This window comes from Myiozetetes cayanensis, unplaced genomic scaffold (genome assembly GCF_022539395.1).
Source record: "Myiozetetes cayanensis isolate MyiCay16 unplaced genomic scaffold, myiCay2020 scf20-37, whole genome shotgun sequence".
In the NCBI taxonomy this organism is placed as follows: Eukaryota; Metazoa; Chordata; class Aves; order Passeriformes; family Tyrannidae; genus Myiozetetes; species Myiozetetes cayanensis.
In genome coordinates, this window is record NW_026087412.1 from 13,266,566 (window position 1) to 13,293,817 (window position 27,252).

General features: G+C 41.5%; 1 protein-coding gene across 5 annotated transcripts in view; it reads right to left on the reverse strand.

Annotated features, from left to right (window-relative positions):
• Positions 1 to 5,485: 5,485 nt before the first annotated feature.
• KATNIP (katanin interacting protein) overlaps positions 5,486 to 27,252 on the reverse strand; it is a 56,712-nt gene continuing 34,945 nt past the window's right edge. For all 5 annotated transcript variants that reach the window (XM_050317210.1, XM_050317212.1, XM_050317211.1 and 2 more), the window contains 11 exons: positions 25,580 to 25,643; positions 23,482 to 23,659; positions 21,162 to 21,327; positions 17,093 to 17,250; positions 16,697 to 16,761; positions 16,257 to 16,367; positions 14,313 to 14,452; positions 11,380 to 11,481; positions 10,543 to 10,703; positions 8,251 to 8,339; positions 5,486 to 6,991 (listed from right to left, as the gene is read on the reverse strand). In XM_050317210.1, coding sequence (XP_050173167.1) covers positions 6,936 to 6,991; positions 8,251 to 8,339; positions 10,543 to 10,703; positions 11,380 to 11,481; positions 14,313 to 14,452; positions 16,257 to 16,367; positions 16,697 to 16,761; positions 17,093 to 17,250; positions 21,162 to 21,327; positions 23,482 to 23,659; positions 25,580 to 25,643 — 1,290 coding nt within the window. In that variant the 3' untranslated portion in view covers positions 5,486 to 6,935. The remainder of the gene's footprint in view (positions 6,992 to 8,250; positions 8,340 to 10,542; positions 10,704 to 11,379; positions 11,482 to 14,312; positions 14,453 to 16,256; positions 16,368 to 16,696; positions 16,762 to 17,092; positions 17,251 to 21,161; positions 21,328 to 23,481; positions 23,660 to 25,579; positions 25,644 to 27,252) is intronic.

Genomic DNA, 27,252 nt, shown 5'->3' on the forward strand with positions numbered 1-27,252 from the left:
TCATACTATCATCCCACATCCTTCCCCATGAATTCTGACCACAGACAGATCTCCTGTTGGTAATGGAAATGTCACTTTGATTCATCTGTTCACCAACTAATCCTCACCCAACAATTTCCAGTATACAGCAAGCCATCCCAAAACATTCCCTTGGAAACAAGCCAGAGCCAGCATTCACTGTAGATTAGTTTTTACCACTGTTTAAGCTTAGACCATTTCAGGTAGCTTTGCTACTTACTCTATTTTTAGCAGTGTCTCCAGCATACCAGGAAAGAGGCAGATCATGAGACTTCTGCTAATCTGCAAATCTGAAATTATAGTTGGGAGATGGAATTTATTATTACACAGCTCGATGACAACAGCAGAGATGACCTTTTTGCAATGCCAAAAGTCTTATCCACGCTGATCTGGGCCTTTAATCAGTGGGGAAAAGTACAGGTTATTATGTGTCAAAGGAAAAACTTTTCCCCTATTAGGACAGTTAAGTATTAAAACAGATTGCCCAGAGAGGTTGTGCAGCCTCCATCCCTAGAGGTTTTCCAAACTGGTTGAAACCCTGTGTAACCTGATCTGACTTCTGTAAGGTTAAAAAAAAGAAAAAAAAAAAAAAAAAGCGGTGTATAATTGCAGAAAAGAGTCAGGAAAACCTTTGCTGAATGGGAGCACGGACCTAGGAATAATAAAAGACACTTCCTGAGCCCACTGGTGAGCACGGGGAGGGCTGTCACGTCCCAGCTCCCCTCCCTGTGCTGGCCAGAGCCTCCTCCTGCCAGCCCTGCACACTCAGAGAGCTGCTGTGCCCCCGGCCCTTTCTGATGAGAGATAAAAAAGCTCTCCCTTGCTCAAGATGAAAGCTCTTTTCCCCAGCTTGTTACACACAGAAACCTCTCTGTTCTGGCAGCCACCTCATGCTGCCATCAGGCAGGAGAGAATTCTCAGTGAAGGAGATGAAAGCTGCTCCAGGTTCATTGTCTTTGCCACAGGAGCCCTCTCTTCCCCAGGTACAATGCTCGTGCTGGGTGAAGAGCAATTTCCCTGAGAAACCTTCACAGCCATAGCAGTTCCCTCTGTATTCCTTCACCCTTATTATGGACCGGTGTCCAAACTGTATCCCAGCTGGAGCTGCACGGACTGGGATACAGTTTGGACACCGGTCCATAATACTCAGCTGGGCTCACACTCTCAGGGATCAGCAGGCAAGGAGCAGGCTCCTCCTGGCCCTTAGGATGGCTCTGAGGTGCAGTGTCCAGATCTAACACTTCCCCTCCCCTCCTGCCTCTCCCAGGGCCAGCAGACTGGCAGGAGATTTGGCTGTTTCTATGTTTCTTTAGCCTATTTTGACATTCACCTCCACACACTCAGCCCAGCAGGATGTTCTTTCAAAAACCGGTGTGAAGGTCCTTTTCCAGTTAGATCCAGATAAGCTGAGGAAAACGAGCTCTGAAACAACAGGTCACGAATCTGTAAGAGGGAAGAGCTGAGTGGGAATTAATTGTATCTGTCTGACCTATTTCCTTAGATTTATGGTCCCCCAAAATGCCCATCCTCTCTGCCCAGACCGCACAAAATCTGTACCTGCTGACATTTTTGGAAGTCCCACGAGCAATAGGACAGAGATCAACACTCAGGGTTTGTGAGTCAGGTTGATTTTAGTCACAGCAGAGACCTTGAGCGAGTTGAAAGCTAAAGGCAGGATTTCATCGTGGTCTCACTGCATAATTGAGACCCTGCAGAAATAACCTGTGTACCTGGGCAGGCTGCTCACAGGTCATGAGGTGCAGGTTTTCCTCTCCTAATTAGAGCCAAAGCAGTGAGCTGTGGGTGAAGGACCATGGAAGCAATATTTCAGGCTGGGAAACTCCTACTCTGCTGATCACTGGGATGGTCAGTCCTCTCCTTCACCAGGAGCTCAGAAAGGGACCAGAGAGCCCTCAGACAGCAAGTCTATAACCTGATTTTCTCCTTTTCCAATAATTCCTGGGTCAGTAAGAAAGAAGCCACCAATTGCAAATGTTTCCTTTTATGTCCAGATCTCAACACTGCAGCACTTCACAGGGTCCTGAGCCAGGGTGATGGGAGCTGATGCTGTTAGACAAGGGTGGAAAATTGATCCCTTCCCAGCAAGATTTAGCGGCCGGTCGGACAAGAAATTACTCCAGCTGGGCACTCCGTCCCCATCTCTCAGCTCTTCCTGCAGCTCGGAGATTCACTCTATAATTGCTTTCTTAGTCCACATTTTATCCTCAGCTGACAGAATTCCATTAGGGTGATACAAGCTGGGTGATAAAGGGATGTTTGTGTCTCACATGGGCTGTAAGTCATTTCTCAGCAAACAAGCAAATAGTCACAGAAATGGGCAAAGAGGCCACCGAGCCAGGAAGCCACTTCTTGTGCTCTGGGCAGCAGGACCTCAGCAGGCAGATGGAGGCAAACACCCTCCCAGTGTGTTACAGTCCTCTCTGCCTCCCTCTCTGCTCTTTGGAGGAGACACCTCCACCATGAAGTCGTCTCTGCAGCATTTTTGGGCAATAATCCAGCAGGCAGAGCCACAGCACTGGAATCCCTGGACATGGGGGCCCCCCAGCAAACAGGAGCTGTGACCACAGGGGTTGGTGACTCCCCAGATCAGAGAGCAGTGCCCTGCACGTGGGAAATGAGATGAAATAATCTTGTAACACATCTGAGCACGTCCATCTGAAGGGTGGAACAGGCTGGTCACACCCGCAAGGCAAACAATAATGATTCTGAACAGGACCTTCAGGACTGCTTTGTAGGACGAATGGAGTGACCTTCTAACATAATTATGCAGCTGAAAGACAGACATGATGGGGAAAAAGCTAAAAGGGAATGCAGGAAGGTGCCCCAGGTGCTGCAGAGTGCCCAGTTACAGAGCCTGCAGTACTGGGGAAGCCACTGCCAGGTGGTTTGTGCTGGGCTTTGCGTTTTCTGAGGAATATTGGAAGAGATTTGGCTCCTTCAGTGACGTTTGCCATGAGAGCAGCTCCTGTTAGAGCTCAGCCTCCCAGACCAGCAGTCCCAGAACATGGAGGGCAGCCTAAGGCACCCTCCTCAATGCGCTGGTTTGGACTCTAATCACTCACTGCATCCCCCAGGCTGGAGCAGGGGTGATCCAGCAGTGAGGACAGCGTGAGCAGAGAGCAGGGGGGAAAGGGAAAAGCTTCTGTCCTGCAGATCAAAGGCAAAGTAGACTTTGTCCCCTGCAGGTGGCAGAACTCAGATGTCAATACAGCCCTTCATGTCTGCTCTTACCCGACTTATGCTGGGAAGTGAGGTTTTTCTGGAAACTCCAGAAAGTTTAAAGACTCAGCATTACACTTCCCTCCCCCACTGGCCTCCCCCTCACACCCCCACTGGCAGCAAGTCCTGTCTCTGCCCATTCCAGGGTCTTTGTTACCTGGGGTACAAGAGCTCTGTCCAATCTCACAACACTCCTGGGCACTGCCAGGCTCCTGCAGCTGTTCCCAGCCTGGCACTCATCCCTGGAATGGCAGCACTGGACATCACGACAGGGAATGACCTACACACCAGGAACATGGTGAAAGTCCAGCAGGACCAGGAAATCTTATAGAAAACAGCATCACCTCAGCAGGATTCTGTAGGGCAGTTCATGTCCCAGTCCTGTCTAAGCCATGAGAAAGGCTCAGTTTAATTTAGCTGCTCCCTGTAGCTCCTCATGAAGCTCTTATGGGTTCATGGATGACTCTCCTGACTCAGGAATACACAAACTTCCATGTCTTCCATGCTACCTTTTGCAGTGCACCACTGCTTGCTCCCTTGTCCACTGACAGGTGCTTCTCCCTGCTGTTTAAATGCTCCAGGATTAAAGCACAAAAAGGCAGAAATTGGAAAGTTGCAGGCCTTCCCAGCTTTCAGATTACGCTGTGAAGACTGATAAAAATATCTTTTCCTAGATCAAAAAATAGGCAGCCTGACATGTACTTCCTCACAGATTATTTCTTTATCCCCTGCCCTTCTCAGTGTCACTGTGGGACAAACAAACTCATTTCTGTTATCTCGATCCATGCCCTTTAAACCAAATCACAACAGGTAAAGGTGAGCAACTACGGTATAAACCTTTTTGAGTGGCCCAGAAATTGGAACTGGGTGAAAGTTTAATAATTTACATCAAGGCCTTCAGCAAGAATTCATTTGCCATGCTTCTGACAATGTCAAATGATGTCACTGGGCACATTCTCACTGAATTACTCCTGCTGAAACAGTGCCTGGCATTGACTGAAGTGCTCCGTGGGGATCTCCTTGATTGCATGTTTACTCTTCCTCTTGTCCCTCCTGTAAATGCTAGTCTGGCATGAATGTACTTGTGGGTAGTTAGTTAAAAAAAGGTGAAAAATGGAATAAACCCTTTTCTTTAACCCTGATTCACTGAGGAAATGAGTCAAGGGCCTTTGGTTATATGAAGGGTCATTACATCTCAGCTCCAATTAGGAGGGCAAACACCGACATCTCCTACCCCACAGGGATGAATGAAGTATTTTCCAAAAGTTATGCTCCTTTCCCTAAATGCCTGGCTGGAATCAAGGCCTCCATCAGGCTCTGCCTTGGTAGTGTGTGTCATCCCAGCACAGCCTGGTAAAGCCTTCCTGCAGACACAGACACTGCAGGGGAGGACGTTCCACAACTTAACAACTGTTCTGAAGTTCTTTAAAGACTTTCATGCTCTTTCCACAGCGTGGCAGTTGTGGGGAATCTCCTCAAGGGGTACAAAGGCCGTTAGGAGAGGATGGCAGAAGATTGAAGCCGTTAAACTTCATGTCAGAGCAGCTGCTCCACACACAGATTTCCAGGGGCAAAAGGTGGGAAAAGTGGCTGCAGTTACCAGCTGGCTGCTGAGGAAGAGCTGGGGACAGGCACACAACAGTCAGAGAGAGCTGTGACCCACCTGAGCTTGACCAAGTATTTTGCAATAATTTACAAAGCCTGGAGTTACCTCAAAGGATTAGGATTGAAAAATCATTAGTCCAAGACACAGGACTGGAGAGGCTCCAGAGAGATACAGAGAAGACAGATGAGCACAGGAGGTCCTCTCCCCCTCACACCTTTTCAGATCAATAATAAGGATGCTGTTGTGTGCCAGGAAACACAGCAGATTTCATTTCTCTGCACATTCAATGCAATTTGCTTAGAAGAACAAACAATGTGACATCCCATTCAGAGATTGCCTGCATGACAAATCTGTGGTTGTGCCTCAAGTCTTCAAAACCTTGCTATAGCCTCTCCTCTTCCAAATACAGACATTTATATCTGTTCTGAGCTCTCACAATATCCCTCCTTTCAGCTCCTCCTCTGTTTCATTTTGGAGCTGCCTGTTCTATGATCTGGAGTTTGGTTCTTGGTAGAGCTACACCAGGAAACACATCATGGGGAGAATTATCAGAACAAGAGGGTCCTTTTGTCAGTGCAGATTGGGAAGATCCCTTAAACAAAGTGCAGTTACTCACACTACTTTGCATTTAGAAATAAAGTGGTTTGTATTTAGTACAAAATACATTTTGTTGGTCTGTCAATACACAGAAATTTGGGAAAGGCATTGCTATCTTGTGTCTTTTCAGCTTAGCCAACAGCAGTGAAGTTTTAATAAGCAAATATACAAAATATTACACTCCTGACTTAGGACAGAAAGGGAAGCAGCACAGTTTGGTTCTACAGCAACAGCTGCAACACTAACTCTGTTTTATGTCTAAAAGCACATCCTGACTTCAGTGTTCATTTCTCTCTGGAAACAATCATGGACTCATCAACCAGCTTGGGTTGGAATGAGTTCTAAATGACAAAGGAAGAATCTGCTATGGAAGAAATTTATTCAGGTTGTCACAAACACCCAAGTTTCAGTGAAAAGTACATTTGCATAGCAAATCCTGCAGCATATTCATTTGGTTAGAGCTTTTGTTCCAATGGCTACATAGCAGGGTATTTTTTGTGTGTAAAAATGCACCCTGCTCCTTACCTTCTGCTAATTAAAATGCATTTACCATTTCTCAGAGGTGACAAAATGTTGCTGGTAACAGATGTGGATAGTGCAGCACAGAAGTATGGCCTCCTTGTTCATATAAACAAGAGCAGGCAAAATAGGAGAAAAGCACATTGCTCTGCAGCAGGAGGACTCTGAAGAATGTGTAGAGTGCCTGTCAATGGCACTCCAGGCAAAACACCTCATTTGTTTTTTTCAGGGTAGTGAAATAACGAAAGAAATTATTATTTCACTGCAAAACATGAAAGAAATGACAGCTGAAATGTGCTTGCTAAACCTTGATAAACCTTCCTGATCTCCCTTTCCTAAAAGCATCCATCACACTTCTGCAAGCCCAGGGGAACCTCCCCAGGTGTCAGAAACAGTGTCAGCTCCTACAGAGAGCCACGGCAGCAAAACACGCAGTGGCAGCCCAGAGACAGACAGGTAAGGAGTTATTTCCTCTAATAAGTGCATTTCCCAGAGAACTATTTACAGGCATCAGAAATAAAGCCACATTTCCTTCTAGTTTGGACCTTCATGATCATCCAGCTAGGATTTAGGAATAAAAGCTCTGAGAAATAATCTGAAGAACCTGTGGTTATCAAACCATCCTGCTTCCCCCAAGTTCTCGGTACTTGGCAGGAACAGTTGTCAGCAGTAAAGTTCTCACTCTCTCCTCTATGCTCCTTCCTCCCTGGATTTTCAGTTAAGAGATGAGGGGAAAAAAAATCAGACACATCACAACAAAGAACTCCCAGGAAAATAAATTCATGCTTTAGATTTCATTCTGAAGAACATTTCCCGTGGCACATAAAACTGCCCCTCATAAGACAGGAGGTGGTTCAGCAGCAGCAGACATAGCAAATCTTCCACTTGGATGATGCTCATCTTGGAGATCTGGATTGCAGTTATTCAGGGCTGGATGCACCCAGGACTTCCCTCGTTATCTTTTCCTCCTCTGCAGCCCTTTCTCACACATGCAGGTTTTTGGACGCAAAGCTGGGAGGGAAAACAGAGAGCTGGTTTAGGACTGTACAGTGAAGCCTCAGAGTAAGATGAGGAAGAAAAGTGCCCATTTCTCTTTCCATCCCAGAAGGAAAGCAGAGATAGTCTTCTCAGTGATGTTTCTTACACCGACAGCGAGGGCTGCCAATTTTTTCACGGTCCCACGGATTTGCTTTCCTGTGGAATCTGGTCTGAACTTAATGTTGACACTGGCCTGAGTAGGAGTTTGGACCCTCCCTCTGAGGTCTCCTCCAACCCAAATCATTGTAAAAATCTGTTACCAACAACCACTGGGCTGATATCAGCACACTGGGCAATAGCTGTGATGGCCATGGCAATGAGAGCTGTTCTACTGGCCGTGTCTGCTCTGCAGCCCAGGATGTCATTCCATCAGGCACAGACATGTCCAGGATACTTCTGGCACAGCCTGTGCTAATATACTAATAACTTTCAGGCTGGTTTTGTACAGGCAATGGGCTTTCAAATCCTTCTCCTACAGAACTGTTATTAAAAGCCATCAAATAATTTCTGCAACACTTTCTAGAGAACTAATTGGAGAAAGTGTCATGCTCAGGAGAGAAAACCAATCATGAATATACCAGCTTGGCTGAGAATTTGTAATGTATTTAGGGAGCTATTCTGAGTAATTTACAATGAATGACTGGGACTCTTCAGACTATAAATAAAATCTACTCTTTCTCCTTGGGAAAAAAATAGGGGTTGTCTTTCTAATTATCACTTTGAAAGAGAAAAGACCAACCAGAAAGACAGTGGGAGGAATAAAGTCAACATGTTTTCCCCCTTGTTACACTTATCATGATTTTGGATTTGCTCAAGGAGCAACAAGCAGCTGATACTCAGACACATCTGCATCATCTCTAAAAGCTGCTTAGAAGATCAGTGGGGATCCAACGAGCCTCTTATTCCAAAAGCTGTCTATGAACCTGCACTATTAACATGAATTTCCAATTTATCTTCAGCCAGTTTCTTTCCTGAGGACTTTCCCATTTGGGTTGGTATAAACCAAATATGTCTTTGATCTATATCATTCCCTTTCAGATTTAGATACAGAATAAAAATGCACTGGATTATGAAATCCATAGTTCGTCTTCCTATGGTAGAAAAAGTAGAGCTAAACACATGTAAGAGGTGTAAGACTCCCCAGTTTTCCCAGTTTAGGTCTCTAAAAATGTTCATTATCCACACTGTCTGTAGGAAGGGATCAGAAGAAAACTGTGGAAGATAGAACTTACCTGGATCAGCCACAACTTGCTTCTTTTTGCTGTTTGTGACAATCTCATTTTCATTCATCATTCGGACGTCCTGGTCTCCCACATGATTGCTGAAAAGATGCAAATCAGTACAACAGCCAAAATAATCAGCATTGTGAAAACTTATGAGAGTTTTTTATGGAAAAAAGTTACCAAAAAATCACAACTTCCTGTCTGCACCCACCTGAAGGATTCCTTGCCAGTTTTAATTAGTACCATTCATTCAGGCACACATTCAAATATAAATATCACATTCATTCTACAATTTGCAAGCCTTGCCTACACAGCTTGAACCACAGTGAGATTTTAAATCAGAGCTCTCCATACAGGGTATAAAAATCCCTATATGGAACTTCACACTGCTTTGTAACACTGGAATAGCATTATTTGAAAGTTTTCTGAACTAAACAAAATTTGTTTACTGTGACAAGTTTTACTTGCAGGCTGCTGCAAAATTTTAACCATTTCTTTTGGGGAAAGAAGTAATAACTTCCAAGTGAAATTAAACTGAACGTATCACAGGGGAAAATGTGAGCTGAATGGAAAGGTGAAGAAAACATCACTAAAAACATCTCCCTTTCACAGACAAAACAAAACATTTGTGCCTTTGGAACACAAGAAGTGTATTTTTCTTTTCTCTACAAACACTGCTCAAAATGGGTTTCTATTTTCGGAGAAAAATGTAACGTCTCCCAAACTGTCAGAGTGAAGGAAATCAGAACTTACACTATTGATGATAATATCAGACTCAGGTTCAGGGTTCATAAAATACTGAACAGGGACATGTGAAAGAGAACAGGCCAAAATCAGAAGTAACAACACATAAAAGCCCAAGACCATTTTTAAAATGAAGGGATATTATCCAGCATGTCTTCTATTGCTGCTGAAATACCCTATATTTTAGTAGGCTGGGAGGTGAAAAAAAGGGGAAAGAAGATTGCAAAGCAGGCAAAGAACAAAGACCAAGAAAGCTCCTGCCCAGAAGCCTCGAAGAGAAGAGACTCAGCATGTTCTCAACTGCAGAACAGACCATGCAGTTTTGTGACCCCAAAAAGATACTCCTCTTCAAAGTAAATCAAAGGATGTAAGTCTTATAACACGTGCAAAGGAAGTTATGTGAAAAAGATCTGCTGCTCCTTGTGATTTCCAATAAAATAGCTTTACTCACAGAAAGACCTGGAGCTGAGGAAAGTAAAGGTTCATTTCCCCTCCTTACTCCTTTTTACACCCCACTGAAAAAATTCTCAAAACTTTGATTTCCTCGAGACGTTTTCCTTTCAGCAACGTTTTCACTTGAAAAATCGCCCACCTCCGAATTTCACCACGACAACACTGCCACTTGTGCAAAAACATGTCTCACACAATACACCCAAACAATAATAATTTATTCAACATCTGACGGTTCCAGTGGCCAACAGCCAACGCTTTTGAGAAACCCAGGGAAAAAAAACCCCAATGTGAACTACTGTTCTCAATCAGGACAGCTCATGTTCCTCCTGCTAATTCCTAAATATTTGAATATTCTGAATGGATCATGTGCCATTTTGCCATGCAAAACTTGCCTTTTTTTTCCCCCATGGTGTAGGTGCAAGACATTCTATTTGTTAGCTGTCCAACGTGCAAGAAAGTGTTCATTTCTATAAGCTTTCATTTCTTCACTTTTCAATCCCATTTAAAATAAATTATTCTTTCAATCTTTATTTTCCTTTGCCAGGGACTGTTTTTTAGACCCTATCAATCCTAACCTTCTAAATGGAAGTGCATTTTTCACTGCATTTCATCACATTCTCTGTGAGATTGCCAACTTAGTAGTTTCAAAGTGTCATTCCTCCAAATGCAAGTCATTTCTCATTTTAGCAAGTTCATTATTTTAGAACGTTTATAAAATAGTAGAATTCTGGTTCCTTAATTAGCATCTGTGTCAAATCAGAGGACTTTGTTTTCTTTAATTTTGATGCTTGGTTCTTTTTCATTAACTTTCTATTTTTTCCCCCCTCTATGTAATATCATTGGGATTTATTATCCCTTCTCAAAGGAAGCCTCACTTTTTTCTTCTGTGTTTATAGGCTTTCATGAAAACACATGTAAATATAAATCATGAGTCCCAGTAAGTGCCCATAAAGCTGGTAATTTGGTCTTTGTATCTAAAAACCTCTTTATTTCTCATTAAGCGAGGCACTTTGGGAGGGAATTTTCTATAGCAATGCACAGATTGCTGACATCAGTCACATGCAAACATTGTTTAAAAATGAGATGAAAGATCCACTCACACACCTAATAACTCTCCTCTTCTCCTGACGGCAAATCTTCTCATCGTCGGTGAAGAGGATGGTGTGATACGGGACCACTGGGTCGCAGGTTGGGAGGATTCCTGACACCACATGGCTCACCATATCCAGAATCCCATTGTACACCAGCAAGTCATCCACCAGAAGCTACAGATATTTAACAAAACAAACAAACAAAAAAAAAAACCCACCCAGAAATCAAGCCTTGCTTTCAGCTATTGTCTCTAGCAATTAACTAGAAATCATTTTGCCCTATTTGTTTCACAAATCTGGTCATTAATTTAGCTTTTGTTCCTTAAAAACTTCCATTTCTATTTGCTGCTGGGGTTTGGTTGGTTTTTTTTTTTCTCCCCCCTCAAGTTTTTATGCTATCAGTGATGTTTTTTAGTGCAGCTTTCAAGAAGGTAATTAAAAATGTATTTCATGTTTTACATAATTGCCATTCTATTCACTGGAGTGAATCACTCTTAAATCTAGGAATTAATGAATCTCACCTCACTTCAGCTGTCTAAAACTTGGGTTTGTAGTTTAAACTAGTCTTGCAGGGCTGCTCTACAGTCAGTGGAAAAAGAAAAGCATTATCCTATCTTAAGACAATTATCTAAGAAAAAAATCAGATAAAGTGTTCTTTCCCTGGACAAAAAAAAGGAGGACAGATGACTGGCAGAGATTAGTCATTTTAATACTAAATGCACAGTTAAATGAGATGAGTCCCATCCTTTGAGATTATATGGAATCACACTTCAGTAAACTGTGAAAATCCATACAGAAATCAAGCAGCTGATTCACCAGAACATACAAAATGCACAGAAAAATTACTTACACCGAACTCTTTCACACCTCTCTGAGGCGTTTTGGCATAATTCCATAACTTGATCATTGACACGGTAGTAGGTACATCAAAAATGACATACACCCTATTCACCTGTAAAAGAGAATTAATTTATATTTAACAGCACAGATTCCCCCAAGAAATTAAATTCTCATGCATGTTGCATCAAAAGAGGTTTGTATTTGAAGAGGTATAGCTGGAGGTGGGGTAACCGATGCCAAGGACTGAAGCTCAGCATCATCCCCGCTGATAACTCACAGATGTGCTTTCTACCCCACAGCTGCCCTCTCAAAAAGAGGTATAAATTGCCAGCAGGTGACATATAGACCATCCTGGTCATCCTGCACTACCTGGTAATTGGAGGGACGGTAGAGAGACACTTTTAATGAATATTTCTTTCATCAACCAAACACAGACGTGCTGCAGGATAAGACAAACGGGTGCCTCTTCTGTTCAGTTCTATTCTATTCCATTCTGAAGGGAGCCCATAAGAAAGATGGAGAGACACCATTTACAACAGCCTGGAGTGACATGAGGGAATGGCTTCGAACTGAGAAGGGTTAGATTAGGTATTAGGAAGAAATTCCCTCTGTGAGGGTGCAGAGGCCCTGGCACAGGTTGCCCAGAGAAGCTGTGGCTGCCCCAGCCCTGGAAGTGTCCAAGGCCAGGTTGGACAGGATTTGGAGCAACCTGGATAGGGAAAGGTGTCCCTGCCCACAGGTTGGAATGAGATGGGCTTTAAGATCCCTTCCAACCTATTCCACAATTCTATTCTATCCTATTCCATTTCTTTCTACCAAATACAAATGGAATCCACCTTTCTATTTGCAAGACTAAAATTTCTCCTGTATCCCCAGACTTGGAAAGCTCTTCCAGAAATTTTGCAATTTTTGTGTGAGTTACACTAAGTGGAATGTAGAGATAATTCTCCAGATGCTTCCTAAACAATTACTGCTTGATGTATTATTCACTTTACTTTCAGTGACGTTAATGCCAAGATGTTAAGACCAAAGATTAGCCTGTAGGAAACCAATCTTGCCTGTTACAGTTAATTCTGTGCTATTCCTTTTATGAGCCACTATATCAACTTTGGATCAACATATCTTAAGCTCCATCTTTAGCATCCTCTGAAGTTTTAATCCTTTGATGTATTAGAGGAGATATCACCAGATATGTTAAATCATTATGCTTTTTTCTTTTTACTGAAGAAAGAAAGGTAAATGGGATCAATAGGAATGCTTGTATCTGTGATTTTCCACTAGTCTCCAAAAGAAATTGTTAGTCCCCCAGCAAATGATAAATTTGATTAAAAAACCCATTCAAATAAATAAAAATGACAATCAGCAACAGGGGAACAAAGAATTCAAATTCTACTTAATTAGTAACAAACTTGCAAAAGGCAAAACCACTTTCAGAAGCAGAAAGGAAAAAGACATTTAGAAGAAGAAAAGAAAAGCTATAATACAAATCTCCTGCAAGCTTTTGAGCCTTCCTATAGAGCAAAGAGTTAATGCAGCTTTCCAGGCAGCCAGAGTGGTTTGGAGCAGCCCAGCACTGAGGGTGTGAGGACACCCAGGCTTTGGTTCAGCAGCTACAGAGGCTGAGCATCAACAGCCTGATGGCTTAATCCAGTTGTACTTCCCGGCTCAACAACCATCCCAGGGAAGATGGAGGAGAGGAAAGGACTCTGTGGATCTTAAAAAGGTGTAATTTGCTACAGTTCAAGGACAGAAAGCGCCATTAAATTCCTTCTGCCTCGTGCATTTCGCACATTACCAATTTACCCTTTAATACTGGCATTTTATGTTCTTCTGCAGTACTTTGGTGTCAGACAGAGCAACACAAAGCAGTGTCTGCATCTCTGCCAGAACTCCAGGGACTGTTATTTCCCTTTCTGCCCCAGTGAAACAGCCTCTGCAAGCATGGCTTTTATAAGGACAGGAGCAAACTCAGATGGTTGTCAGATCAATCATTCCTCACGTTATGATGGATATCTGAGCATCCCATCAAATTACCAGGATTCAGAATGTGGGATCTACACAGTAGGACCCTCAAGCATTACACAGACCTTCCACTTTCCTAAGAAATGCAAGTGGTCACTATTCCCAACTATACTTAGAAACTTTATCTTATTATATACACTGCACTACAGCATGTAAGGATAAAAATTGCCTTAATTCGGTGCTTTTAAAATTCCAGTTAATAATGGAGTAAGGATTTTCCCAACACAGTTATAACATATCACGTCAGGTTTACATTTTTTTCTCTTTTCAAATCCATCCCCTTCTAAGAAACAAACACAGCTTAATGATGTCCATAACAGGCCCATAAAAAATGTCCTCTCCCAAAAGAAGGTCAAAACTTATCTAAATTTATCTGCTTTTCCTGTTTAGATTATTTGATATCCCCTATCTAAACATGGGACTACTAAAAAGGCTGAATCATTTGTGGCCTTAGGACATGAAATACTAAGTCTGCCATCCCTAATCTATGAATTTGAATTCAACACAGGAAATGAGATTAAAAATAACTCTTCCTGCTGGAACAACATTCAGTGCATTTTGTAAAAATGAATTTAAGATCCCGGTTCACTCCCGTTTGAAAGGTGTTTATTGCACGAAATACACACATTAAGCTGCTTCATCATTATCTTTATCATAATAACTCAAAAACCATCTACCAGCCTTGGAAATTCTGCTGTTGCACCAAGGAGACAGGAATTGCAAACCTGGGAAACCTTTATTGCTGCTGCCTGAGCAGTGGAGAGAAGCTGGAATAAAAAGCGCCTCTTCTAAAAAGAAGCGATTTAATATCAGTTACTAATAATAAGTTTATCTACAAATTATATATGTTTCTCCTTTCCCTTGTGCTTCCAGCTACAGCCACACACATCACTAAGACAGAACAGGAAGGGAAAAATGTACCAAGCCAGGAAGAACTGGTGCCAGCCACATGTGTCTGCCATCAGTCGTGTCATTGACTCTGTCAATGAGTTTGTCTGGAGTTCGGATGTCTCCAGATACATCTTCCAAGACGTTGACACTGTCTGGAAAAGCAGCAATGTCTGAAAAAAAGCTTTAAGTGCAAATAACTGAAAGCAGCATTTCAGGAACACCACATTTAAAGGGTCAAGCTTGCTGTCCCCAGCTCCACGGATGAGTATTCACCACGACAGCAGCGCTCCAAGTGCTTCACAGAAGTAGCTTGGGGGCACATTTTTAAAAGCAGGACTTTTAAAAGCAGACTTAAAGACTCTGGCACTCACATTTATTTTAAAAACAGGAATAAATTAACTAGCTGCATTTATTTTATTTTCAAATACGTATTTATGACTTCATCAATAAAGTTCTGTTATCAGGAACAGGCACGTCCCAGCTCTTTGGTGACGAAGCCTCATTTTTTATGATAAGCTTGTGAAAAGTCCTCATATAAAACCTATCTCAAGTTAAGTATCCTTGTAGGAGGTAGCCATCAGACTAGGGTTTGCTTTGGTTTCTCAGGGTTTGTGGAAAATATCAGTAATTGTCTAATAAGACCTTCCATCAGGTCTTTGAGAGGGAAAGATTAAACCTCCCATTGAACAGGCAACCAGATTTCCTCTGTAAGAGAATATTTACATTAAAAACATATGTATATTAAAGACAAAGAAATGTGGATGGATGGCACTGTCTTCAGCATTATAAATCCTGAGCAATCCAATTTGAGGGATAATAATTTCCCCTTGTCCTGTTTTCTAAAAGGCCTGAGTCTCTAAGTATTTATAAAGAATTTCAGGAAGAGCACAGCAATGCCTCAAGTGTTTAAGGAAAGCTCCAGACTCAGGACTGAATTATCACATCAAGTACTGCACTAAGACAAATATGCTTTTTTAGGATCCTAATACATCCCATCAACACCACTGTACAGGCAGGAGATCATTCAAAACGAGCTGAGGGTTCTTTACCTGGCACTGGTTTGCACTGTAAAGCCATCCCAGCTAAGTTAAAGATCCCTTGCTCTTAAGACCAATTTGTTACCACTTTTCAATTTCAAAATGCTTCTTGCCCATTGCAAATGTTCCAAGTCCATCATACTATATCATCATACATATCCATACAAGATACAAACAAAAACTGGGAAAAAGGCTTTATTGCCTTTTCGCTGTATCTCCTATTTATTAGGCAATGAGGATCCTTAGAGACATGCAATTCATGTAGCATTTGTGCTATTTATTTCTTTCTGGTTGCCTAAGAAGTGTTTCTGCTGTGTAAGTGAACCATGTGAATTGTATGCTGGGTATTGTATGTGAATTGTATGCTGGGATGGAGCATGGAAGTGTCACCTCAATGACTGCCAGTCTCTCAAACATGCCCTTCATTCCCTCTGTTGGTTATCCAGGGAACCCTGAATCAAATTCCAACCCTCAGCCCTGATCTTTGTGACTGGATCAGGTGTCTAGAACAGCCTAAATCTCCAGAACAAGAGTTATGAAAAATTTCTTTCCTGGGGCTCAGTGAAAGCTTCCATAAAAAAAGGCACCGAGCTCAACCTTTTCTTGTGAATTTATAGCTCAGCAAAATTTCTGGGCCTTCCATTCCTCAGAAGAAATAAATGTCAACAGCAAAAAAGACCATGTCCTTCTTAAGCCTTCCCTTCTCTAACCTTATCCTGCTTTATTGGTGCATCCCAAGTACAGACTTTTCTGAAACTACCTAGAATACATAAAAACATATAGAAACAATATTCAGCACACAAATAGAAATAGAAGCAGAGCTGATCACACAAGATCAGTTGGAAATGGAAGAAGGAGCAAGGGATGCCATATGAAAATTTGAAGGGAGCAAACTGTGCATCCCCAGGGACAGGAGTGCTCGGTGTGGGAAGGATACTGTTCTCAGTCAGTAAGATTTGGTCTCCATGTTCATTGAACAGCTCAAGTCCATTCAGGCCGATGTAGTATGGATCACCCCAGCTTGTCAGGAGCTGAAACTGGAAAATAACTGAAAAGCAAAATGCTGTTAAGGAAAAGTTTTGGTACTGTTACTTTGTCCTAACAGGCTATTTAATTTGCAAGTTTGAAAAAGTATTGTGCAGCCCACATCTCAATGTCCAACACTTATTTGCAGTTCAGGGGAAAAAGCTGCCAGTGTTCCATTTATTTATTCCTAAGTCATACTTTATGCAAGCCTTTCTCTTGTTCTTGGTGTCCTGTTAACTTCTTAAAGCACCAGAAATCGTTGGATTCAAAAAGCTCAGGACTCACAATCATAGCATATAACTCTTAAAATATTCTCTATTCTAAAAGTTAGAAAATGACAGAGGAGGATACAACCACATGGCATTAAGGGTGCTTCATAGTCCATGCTGGCTTGTTCCATTCTCTTTGACCCAGTCCTGCCAAAAAAACCCAAGACAAACCAGTTTTTTCATGTACCATGGGCTCATGCAGAAAAGAAGAGAATAAACCCAAAGGACTAAGCCTCTACAAAGAGCCCCCCTGGCCCCTCCACCTGTGATTATGGACTAGACTGTCCTCTGATCTCAATAAAATCTGGGTAACAGTTTATAATTAAGACCCAATTAAACACTCTGCTCTAAGTGTTCTGTATTTTCATCCAGGTGCCTCGTACAATTATCGCTGGATAATTGTTCCATAAACATGGAAGATTGGGAAACCAGTCAAGAGAAATCATGTGGTTCACATGATAGAAACATCCTACTTTACCTCCTGTGCACTTTATTAGTTGGCTGGGACTGCAGATAGTCAAGAAAGAGAATTTCTTGGGCAAAGTCAAAGTGGCAATTTCCCGGTCCCTTGCGGATGAGGAACCCCTCCGGTGGGGAGATGCTGTGCCCATCCAGCAACACATGGACCACCTTGGCCTTGTTTAAAACAACAGAACATGAGATTACATGACATGACATAAATTAAAATAGATTGCAAACAATGGCATTCGCTTCAGAGGCTGAAGCAATTGCAGTTACTTTGCTGTTTTTATTTCATTCCCGTTTTGTGTGACATCCTTTGGCACAGGAAAGCCTAAACCAGCAGATACCAGTTGCAACTCTTAGTGTGCAATTCAGTGTCACTGATGGGCATGGAAGAGGTGAGGATTTAGGGGGGAAAACTATCCAACAAAAAAGTATTTACAAATCCCTCAATTACTGCATCTCCCTAGATCTCAGCAAACTGAAGCTTCCCTTCACAGAAAGGGCGGTCAGGCACTGGAACAGGACACCAAGGGAAGTGAGGGAGTCCCAACCCCTGGAAGGATTTAAAAGACATGAAGATGAAGCACTTGGGGACGTGGTTTAGTGGTGGCCTTGGCAGTGCTGGACTCAATGATCTTAATCTTTTCCAACCTAAACAATTCTGATTCCTGGGCCTGCAGCAATATTTACACAGGGGATCAGAATGAAAAGTCTCAGCTTTTCAGCCAGCACATGTCCCAAAGGTGATCTTAGGAGACAGCAGACTCATCATGCACCTGAATGCACTGCTGGGTCAGGTCTGATTGCCCAGCCCTGGCTGGAGCCACCCTTCCAGAAATCCCACAGTCTGGTGCTCTCTCCAGAGCAGCCTTTTGTGGCTCTGTTGCATTTACAGAAACCTCTATTTCACCAGGTCTATTTATCTTTGTGGCAGGTGGCACTTAGACTTCCCCAGGATCACGCAAACTCATCTGCCAAGCAGTGCTGTGTGTAACCTAAGGGCATATGAATAAAGAAAAGGTACCTGCACCAGACAGAAAGAATTGAGCTGTGTCCACATCAGAGATGCAAACACGTCTTATACAAGCTCTGAAGATTAAACTGAATAATTCAGTCACATTTATTCAAATGATGCAGGAGCCCTGGCCCCTTCACCCTCCCCCATCAGCACCATCTGCTGTTGTGTCCACGATCCCAGGCACAGAACAATTCAATCATGCAGCAACAATTAATCACTGCATCTTGCCCTGAAATATGGTAAATGTAACTTAATCATCAGCAGCATTTATTGCCCTGAGCCTTTCACTGAAGTACCAGTTTGGAAGGAATAACACCTGTAAAATATAACAATATGGCCTTATAACTGGCACTGCAATTAAAGCCTGCTGATTAATGGACTGCACCAAAATAGATTCATTTAGTTAACAAAAAGCTTTATTTAGTCTAAAAGTAAGCTTTCCCATCTTTGGATTTCATGCTTCCTGACATATAAAAGATAATTTGAGGTTAACTTAGGCTTGTATGCAAATATTTAATTTTCATTATTAGGATCTATTAAAAATAAATATGCAATATTTATAGTTAAAATTCACATTTCAGGTGTCTATCCAAGAACTTTAAAATATTCTGAGCATTCTGCAAGTCCTGTATATTATCAGTGACCTGATACTCGTAACAGTTCTCACATTTTTTCCATTTGCAAAGGATGTTTTATTCAATTATAATAACATGCAATATCCCAAAAGCGACTAATTTTCAGGGTGATTTTTTCTTTTGCTTGCTTTGAAAACCTCAGGTATTGTACTAGACTAGAGGAGGTGCTCAGTTCATCTCCAAACAGCCTGAAGACTAATTAGGAGGGAATGTTTGTGTGACTACTAAGTATGGAGAAATAACTGCTTCTGGTTTCATCTTTAATACACTTGGGAGCAAAGAAGAATTATTATTATTATTATTATTAGAAGTTCTGGGTGCTACTTTTGAGCTGAATAAGCCTGCCAGGATAAGCAGAGGAAGGGAAAAACCCACTGAAATACACTTTCCTAAATGGAAACACGTCGTGAATGGGAAGCCTGGAGACTTAGAGATGAAATCTTACCTATTACACCACAGCTGCTTATATTTATGTGCCCTTTCCAGCCCTCATTTCTAAGGAATTCTCATCCTCTGAGAAGGCACTCAGCCGTCACATATTGCATTTTACAAATGGCATAACAAAGCCTTCACGAGGTGATTTTTCACAGAGCTGGAAATAGCACCCAAGTCTTCATTCTGACAGTTCCCTGCCATTACCCTCTCACACTAAAGCTGTGAATAGAATCCAGCAGCCTGCAGCTGCCTAGAAAATCATCATATCTCATGCCCAGGGACTGTTTCTTAGAAGGAACAGCAATACTTCAAGAGAGAGATGTCATGATGCCCTGGGTTTACAGCCTAAAGCCTCTTTACTGTGACCCAGCCAGTATCTTGCATTTTCAGTATTCCAAACCATTTATTTTATCCTTCTACAGAGCTGCATTTATTTTATCCTTTTAAATTGTACCCACTTTAAATTGTATTCCTTTTAATTGTACCCACTAACTGCTATGGGACTTTATGCATGCAGATGGACACCTGAATCACACTCACTTCTTTTTCCTTCCTAGCCAAGGAAAACTGCTGAAAACACACCTTTCTTCCTTTTTCTTCTGGGTTTGGCCTCCAAAGACCAAATTCCACATTAGATTTTGGAGATTTAGTAACCACTGCTCAGCAACAACTTAAAAATCGGTGTGTCCTCCACATTATTCTCACCCTAAATCCAAAACACAACTCCAGGAAGAAAATTAACTCTATCCCAGTTGAAATCAGGACACAAATGTCACCAAACACCTTAATTTAATCCAGGGGTACATTGAGATGGGAAGCTCAAAATGCTCCAGAACCCTCCCATGTGTCAAACATGCTGGGTTGATGCAACGTGGCACAAAATGAGGTGCCATATGTTAAAATCTCCAGATCAATTGTGCTTTAATTGAAAGATCTTGTGCTCTGGCCCTCTGGGAGTCTTTAGCACCAAGAGCCCCCATGCTGATGCTAAAAGATGCCAGGCAGTGTTCACATTAAAGCAATTCCTGGCAGGTGAATTTACACAAAGACACAGTTGTGTAACTTTGCCACTATCTTGCCCAATCCCATGAATGTTCCAGGCATCCAAGTTCAGCTGGGAGATTTTTTTCCCAGAACTTTGCTGATCCTTTTTGTCCTGTCTCTCAGTTTAATACATATCAACGGTTTTCTTCTTATCTACTGGCTGAATTTGGACATCAACAATGCAACAGTTCTGTGTAAAAGGGGAGGTCTGGAAACAAATGGATTCATAAACTTTCCATGCAGTAAAAAGCAACTACCATTTCATTATCATTTCAAGTGCAAATACAGCAGGGAAATGAGGGACAGCCAAACTCAGGTTGCCAACAAGGTGTAAAATTATCTCCAGCAGGTGCCAATTGCCAGCCAGTTGCAATAATTCAGTATGAAAAAAAACAAATACAAACCCAACAAATTTGGAAAAAGAAGAGAGGAGGTACGTTATACATTTTTAGCTAAACTATTTTAGCAAACTGTTTAAAGATATCGACTTTCCCAGTTAAGGGTTCAAGTGACTTTTCTTGCTTCTTGGAAAAGGCAGTACTGAATGGTCTTCTGAAACTTAACTAAACACAATTTCTATGGGAAAAGTTTCCCTCTTACATCATTCCCTGTATTCCAGGAAACACAACATCGTATGGTAGGTCTAAATATTAGCTATTGAGAGGATACCTCTTGAGGATCATATATCTTGAAAATAATATGTGGTATTGTATGTGTCTCTTAGAAAAATCAGCTTTGAAGATTTCCTTAAAGTATCTCTGGCTTTTTTTTTCAATGTGTGCTGTTTGTGGAGACAGGAATGCATTACACCTGCCACAAAACTCAGACTCAGACAATCTAGAGAGATTTATGGTGTTCCATTAAGGCAGCTATATTCATTCATCATAGTACCAATTTTCCAATGCACTGCTGTATATTTTTGCTGGCAGTGCTCCTTTTCTTTTACTTACCCCTCTGTAGGTATCCTCTGGAGATTTATTATAGTTCCAAAAGCGAAGCCCTGCAATACTTTCAATTTTATCAAAATGGATTGTGAGCAGATGATCTTCTCCAAGAGAGAAGGGAATGAGCCACATATGGTCATCCTCTACTGTGATATTAGTCCCATCTATTAACCTACAAAGAGAAAAATCCATTAGCTGCAGGAAGGGAAAAGCTGGCTTCTCTCATGGAAAGCGGTGACTTTACTCAGTGTTTGTTCTAGATGCCACTTTTCGGCTTCCAGGGCTTCTTGTGCCCACGTGCAGGAATTAAAAAGCACAGTAACCATCAAAAATAACACACAATTATTGAATTAAAGGCAGTGTGGAGAGAAAAGCCAGTATTTTCTTTAGCTGGGTCTGTTTGAGGAAAACCAGCAAAATCCATAGGTTTTCCCTGTGTGAACAGGGGTGGGCAGAGGAAAACTCAACTACCTTTGTACCAAAGTGGCTGGAGGCAAAACTGTAAGGCCCAGCCACAATGTAATTTATTAATCATCTAGTTCCCTGCCTCAACTAGTCTGTCTGGCACTCTGCAGTGTGTTACTATGCCAACACAACTCTGCTGGATCCAGCAAGGCACTGATGGCAGGTGGATAACCCTGGGAAGAGCCAGAGTTTGCTCACGTCCTTCTTCCCACAGTCAGTCACATCCCTGCTTTTTCAGAGAGCTCCCTACCAGCAGGACAATGCCTTTTCATAACAGCACAGGCTTCAGGCTGGCCAAATAAAGTTAAATCTGTCATTTCCTCATTTTGGAATCCTGACTTTATATTCTCCTAATGCAAACTTCGGCACACGAAGACGGAGTAAAGAATATGAATTAATTGTCCACTGTAATTACTTTGGTACACTGCCCAAAAAAGTAAGTATATACTTAATATTTATTTAAAAGTTTAATGGAAGAATGAGTGCCAGACTTGGCAGTTCCTTAAAGAAAAAGATTTGAATAATGACTCTTTCACAGAAGAGCTGATTAGGGAGTCCATGAGAGAAAACATAATTCTTGACTTGAAGAGCACACAGGACTTATTCCAAATGCCACAGCTGAAGAGCACTGTAGTGTACTCAAATTCAACATGCTTCCAGAAATACCAAAAGCCAAAAAAAAAGCCTCTATTTCTTGTGCCCAAAGAAAGTCTTAAGCAAAACAATCAAGGATGTAAAAAAAAAAAAAAAAAAAAAAGAATGAAAAATGTATTTCACTTCCTAAGGAAGACATCAGAAAGAGGGAGGACTTTGCAAACTCAAAGGCAGCCTGGCTCAGTAGCAGGATAAACAAATTTATTAAAAGCCATCTTTCAACGAAATTAATGATCAAAAAACCCCTAAATTGATAGGATTGTAAACTCTGGAAGGTTAAATGTGTGTGCACAGGCCAAAAAAACAGTAGGAAAGCTGGCAAGGAAAAGGCACCATAAATAACATTCCTCAAACACATCAGGGGAAGATTTCTTAGATCTTGGTGCCTACAGATGAGATTTTCACACAAATAGCCAGAAGAAACAAGCAATTCTGCACAAGTAAGTTTGATATCTGCATTATTCAGATTAGCAGAAATTACAAATAACAGAGCTATGCACATGTAAAAATAAATACAAAATTCTAAGGAAGACTCTACAGAGACTTTGAAAAGTCCTAATTCATAAGCCCAGTCACAGACCATAAACATGCCAGAGCAGAGGATTGCAACTGAAAATACCCTGTAAAATGGAGATATGACTCAGAAACAACAGGATGCAGCTTCAATAACAACCAAATGCCAAGTCCTCTCCAGATCTACAGCCTGTGATTTCTATACTGCCATTTAGGATGTACAAGCTAATTTGAGGAAATATACTTGTGAATGAATAAAACTTCATTAGAATTACCAAAAAAAGCTGCAAAAATTGCCAAAAGAATGGCACCTGTTTGTGCAGTTCCCAAACACATCCTCACTCTTTGCTAAGTTGAAAATTTTCCTTGAAGTTATCCAGAAATCCTGCACAAATATCACTGAATATGCACAGACAGATGCTTCAGAACACCCACATTTCTTCCTGGAAAGTCCTTGGCAGAAATACCGAGCAGGCCTGTTACCATCTCCTAACTCAAACACCAACTTTTGGAAACATCTCATTCATGTTTCTACAACAAGCTGTTCCTGGGCAGCTTGTGAATTCCAGGAATGAGCAGTGATGGGATGAAAATCATCTCTGCATTACCATGTGCTATCATAACAGAAGCTTATATAATTCTGGCACTTTATAAAATCTGCTGTAAAAATGCATCCAAGCCTTTCCTTACTTACTTTTCCAGCGTTCTGGAATCTCCTGTGTACTCTGGAAGATCATTTAAGTCTTGGGGTGAAGCAGAAATCTGTTCTGTGCTGATTTTTAGTGCCTGGCCATTCTTTCCTATCACCTCAAGTCCTGTCAGTCCAAGGTAATGGGAGTCTCCCCAGGTCATGGTAAAATTCAGCTGCAGGCCTATATAAAAGAATATTACACATAATTTATCTCGTTTGAAGTAAGGAGCCAATACAAACATGCATGCAAGCCCCAGTGGTCAGCAGTACGTATATTTTGTGCAGATTAAATCACTTCCTATGCTGGATTTGGGTATTTCCTGGTCTGCATTAGACCCTGTGGTGGGCTGCCAACACCTTGTTCACTTTTAACTCCACAGCTCCTGATCAAGCACATTAGCAAGTGTCTCATTACCGTGACTGCAGACTGACAGTAATTCAGTGACACATTTAAGCAGTTACATGACAGATTTTGTGATTATGCAGACACAGAGAAGACAGATTAGTCTGAAGTCTATCCATCATCTTTCACCAGCTAAATGACTATATATGTTCATATAAATCCAGCCTCTCATAAATCCCATAAATTGCTAGAGAACACCAACTCAGAGTTAAAGCAAAACACAAATTCGCCTTGCTAATGTTTTTAAGTTACTACCTTCACATCAGAACTGGACACAGGGAAGTATTTTAATGGGACAGCATCAGTGAAAAGCAGCAATATTAATATTATTAATTAATGATTAGCCTGCATCTCTGGAAAATAAATAGGAAAGAAAAACTGGACAGTCAAAAGGTTGTACATGTATCTTCAGATCCACCTGTTTTATGCCTTACTGAAAAAAAAAAACAAACCAGAAATAGCATATACAGATATAACAAGTAATGTTTCAGTCTGATCAGGTTCCACAAAAAAATCCATCACTGTAAATTAAAGATATCCTTCATTTCACAGACTACAGAAACCCACAACTAAAGAGGTTGGATAGTGTCTAAAGAAGCACCAGCAGTCATGGTGCCCTGAAAAAACAAACAAGCATTAAACCTATTAAGCCATCCAGCCCAAACACCTTTAAATAGCTATAGCAAGTCTTGATATACACATAAATTCCCCTGGGTGTGAGATCTCATTAGCATTTGCAAGGACACAAAGAAATAAATAGCTCTGTTAGCTGACAAATTTGGCTACACTGATATTAGATGCTATTCCCAAGACCATTGCTAAGGCTAAACTTGCTCAGGGTTCAAGCATGGCTTTTTATTTGCTTTCACAAGCAAGTTTTTTTTTTACTACTTCTCAGGAAAAATGAGAGTGTATTTTCCTATGGAAAAGCCAGGGAGGAGCAGCCACTCACACAAGGTTTTAGTGTTCCCTTCACCGTGGCAATGCCTTCAGAGAATCTGAGGAGGATGCTGGGGAAAAGGACCTCTGCAGGTGTCTAATCCACCTCCAAGCTCAGGGCATGTCCATTAGATCAGGTCTCTAAGGAGCTTATCCAGGGGAAGTTCGCATGTCTGCAAGGCTGGCAGATTTCAGATCCTCTCTCAACCCCTGTTCCAGTGTCTGAGTGCCCTCAGGGTGAAAAACATTTCCTAAAACCCATTGGAAATTCTTATCAAAGGAGCAGGAGCTGATCCTGAGGCATCTGGGCCATCTAGAACATCTACCTGGACAACCATTTAAAGGCCCACAGAGAGTTGGGTTTGTACAGGATAAAGGAAACAGGTACTTTAAGCATCAATATAACATTCTGATCCAGCTCTACTGCAGGGTTTCTACTGTCAATCCAATCTGAAAAATTCAGGCTACAGAAATACACAGGACTGGGAAAGAATTACTGGGTAAGAGACACAGCTATTGGAAATCCCATTCAGGGACGAGGCAAAGGGCTAGTGTTATTTTTCTGAGATTAAAAGCCAACTGTTACGATATAATGTTGTAAATGCCATAGTAAACAAAGCTTCTGCCTTAAATATTCAATTCCTCTTCTTTATTCTAGACCTGACATCTGTCACAAAGTTCTGTGCAGCTCTGACAAATCAGGTCCTCCTTGATAACATGTTTGGGGAGGGGGGTTAAGGAAGAAGTGTAAGAACTTACATTTTCCAGTAAATATTCCTGCCTCCTTAGGTGTACATTCAGAAAAAGGGTCTGGCTCTAGAACCTGAAAAGAAAATCAACAGGTGCAATATTAAACATACATTACAGGCATTGTTTACAGAGTTTTTATGTCTGTTCCTTTGGCTTTTACTACATCCAGCCTTTTGTATATCCATCTCCCCTTTGCCTGCCCACCCTGGCTGTCCTGCCAATAATGGAAAACATGCCCCAAAATGTAAAAAATCATATGGATCCTTAGAAAATCAAGACTGTTAGGGTGAGGTTTTTTGGTTAATTTATACAGAAATGTCGAATGGGAGACTCTGTACTGTGAGCTACCTACTCTCAGAGAGGCTGAAATTCTGAAGTCACTCTTGTTTACCTGCAGATTGCCATTAAAAAATGATAATATGCTGCACTTGCAATCTGTTGCATTGTAGAGACAAGAAGTCTGGAAGGAAGTCAAGACCAGAGAGTGCCACCACAATTCCTTCTCAAGAACTACGAGGCAGAACAAAGAAGCAAACTTGTCCAAAAGCTTGTGCTTGTTCTCTGACAGTGCTAATGAAAAAGAGCCTGTGCCATTCAGCACAGCAAACCAGAGAGGGAATAAACAGAGGGCAGAATTTGCTGATCACCCTGGGGCAAGCAGGGTGGTAAAGACAAAGAAAAATGGCAAAGGGGTTGCAGGTAAAGTTCATTTCATTGAGTTGAGTGTGATAATATGGCTGATTCTGTTCACTGTGGGTAAATTTAAAAATGCTACACTGGAGGAAAACAATCCTAACTTTACATATACCAGTATTGGGCTCCAAAATTAATAAAGCAGATTAGAATGACATCTTGGTATTTTTATGAGTAGCTCTATAAAAACATCAGCTCAATCCTCATTAGTAGTCAAAAAGCCAAACAGGAAATTAGAAGTCCAGACTCCTCTATAGTTTAATTTATCATTAGAAGTAAACTTCCTGTCATCCAGAATACATCAAATGGACCCACATTGTGCCTAAAAATAAATAAAAGACTTGTCATCACTGTTCTCCTACTGTTCCATCAGATCCCTGCAGTATAACCACTGACATCCTGGATGTCAGACGTCTCTTCCCAGCCTGCAATATCCTTCACGAGGCAGCAAATGTCCCTCTGGTAATTAAGGTAATTCAGGTGAAACTGAACAAGAAGTGTGCACTGAAATAAATACACACACAGAGGGAACCTACAGAAGGTGGAAAACCCTTCCTATTGGGGGGGTTTCATGCAAAACAGTGACTCTGCCTTTGATGCCTCTTCCTTAGAACAACTTTAAAAGACCAGCCTGGGAATTAAAATTTGTAACTTTACTGAGAATCAAAACCCACGGGCATAATAAAGTTACTGGGTTTATAGATTGCAAAATAATGCCCTCCCTTATAGACCATAAACCATCTGTGCCAGTCACATTATCACCTCTTTTCTCCCTTTCTTGTCTCCTCAGATCCCTTATTCCAGTGGTGCCTCCTATATTTTCTTTCAGACATGCTCTAATTTTCTGCTATTCCAACTACTTCTGCCTGTGAGCATTGTCCTACCTGCATTCTCAGATTCTTATGGCTAAAACAGAACAGCACCACAGTACAGGAGTTATTGGAAAAGCAATAAAAAGTAGGAAGTATTACCATGGTCCTCCACCTGCC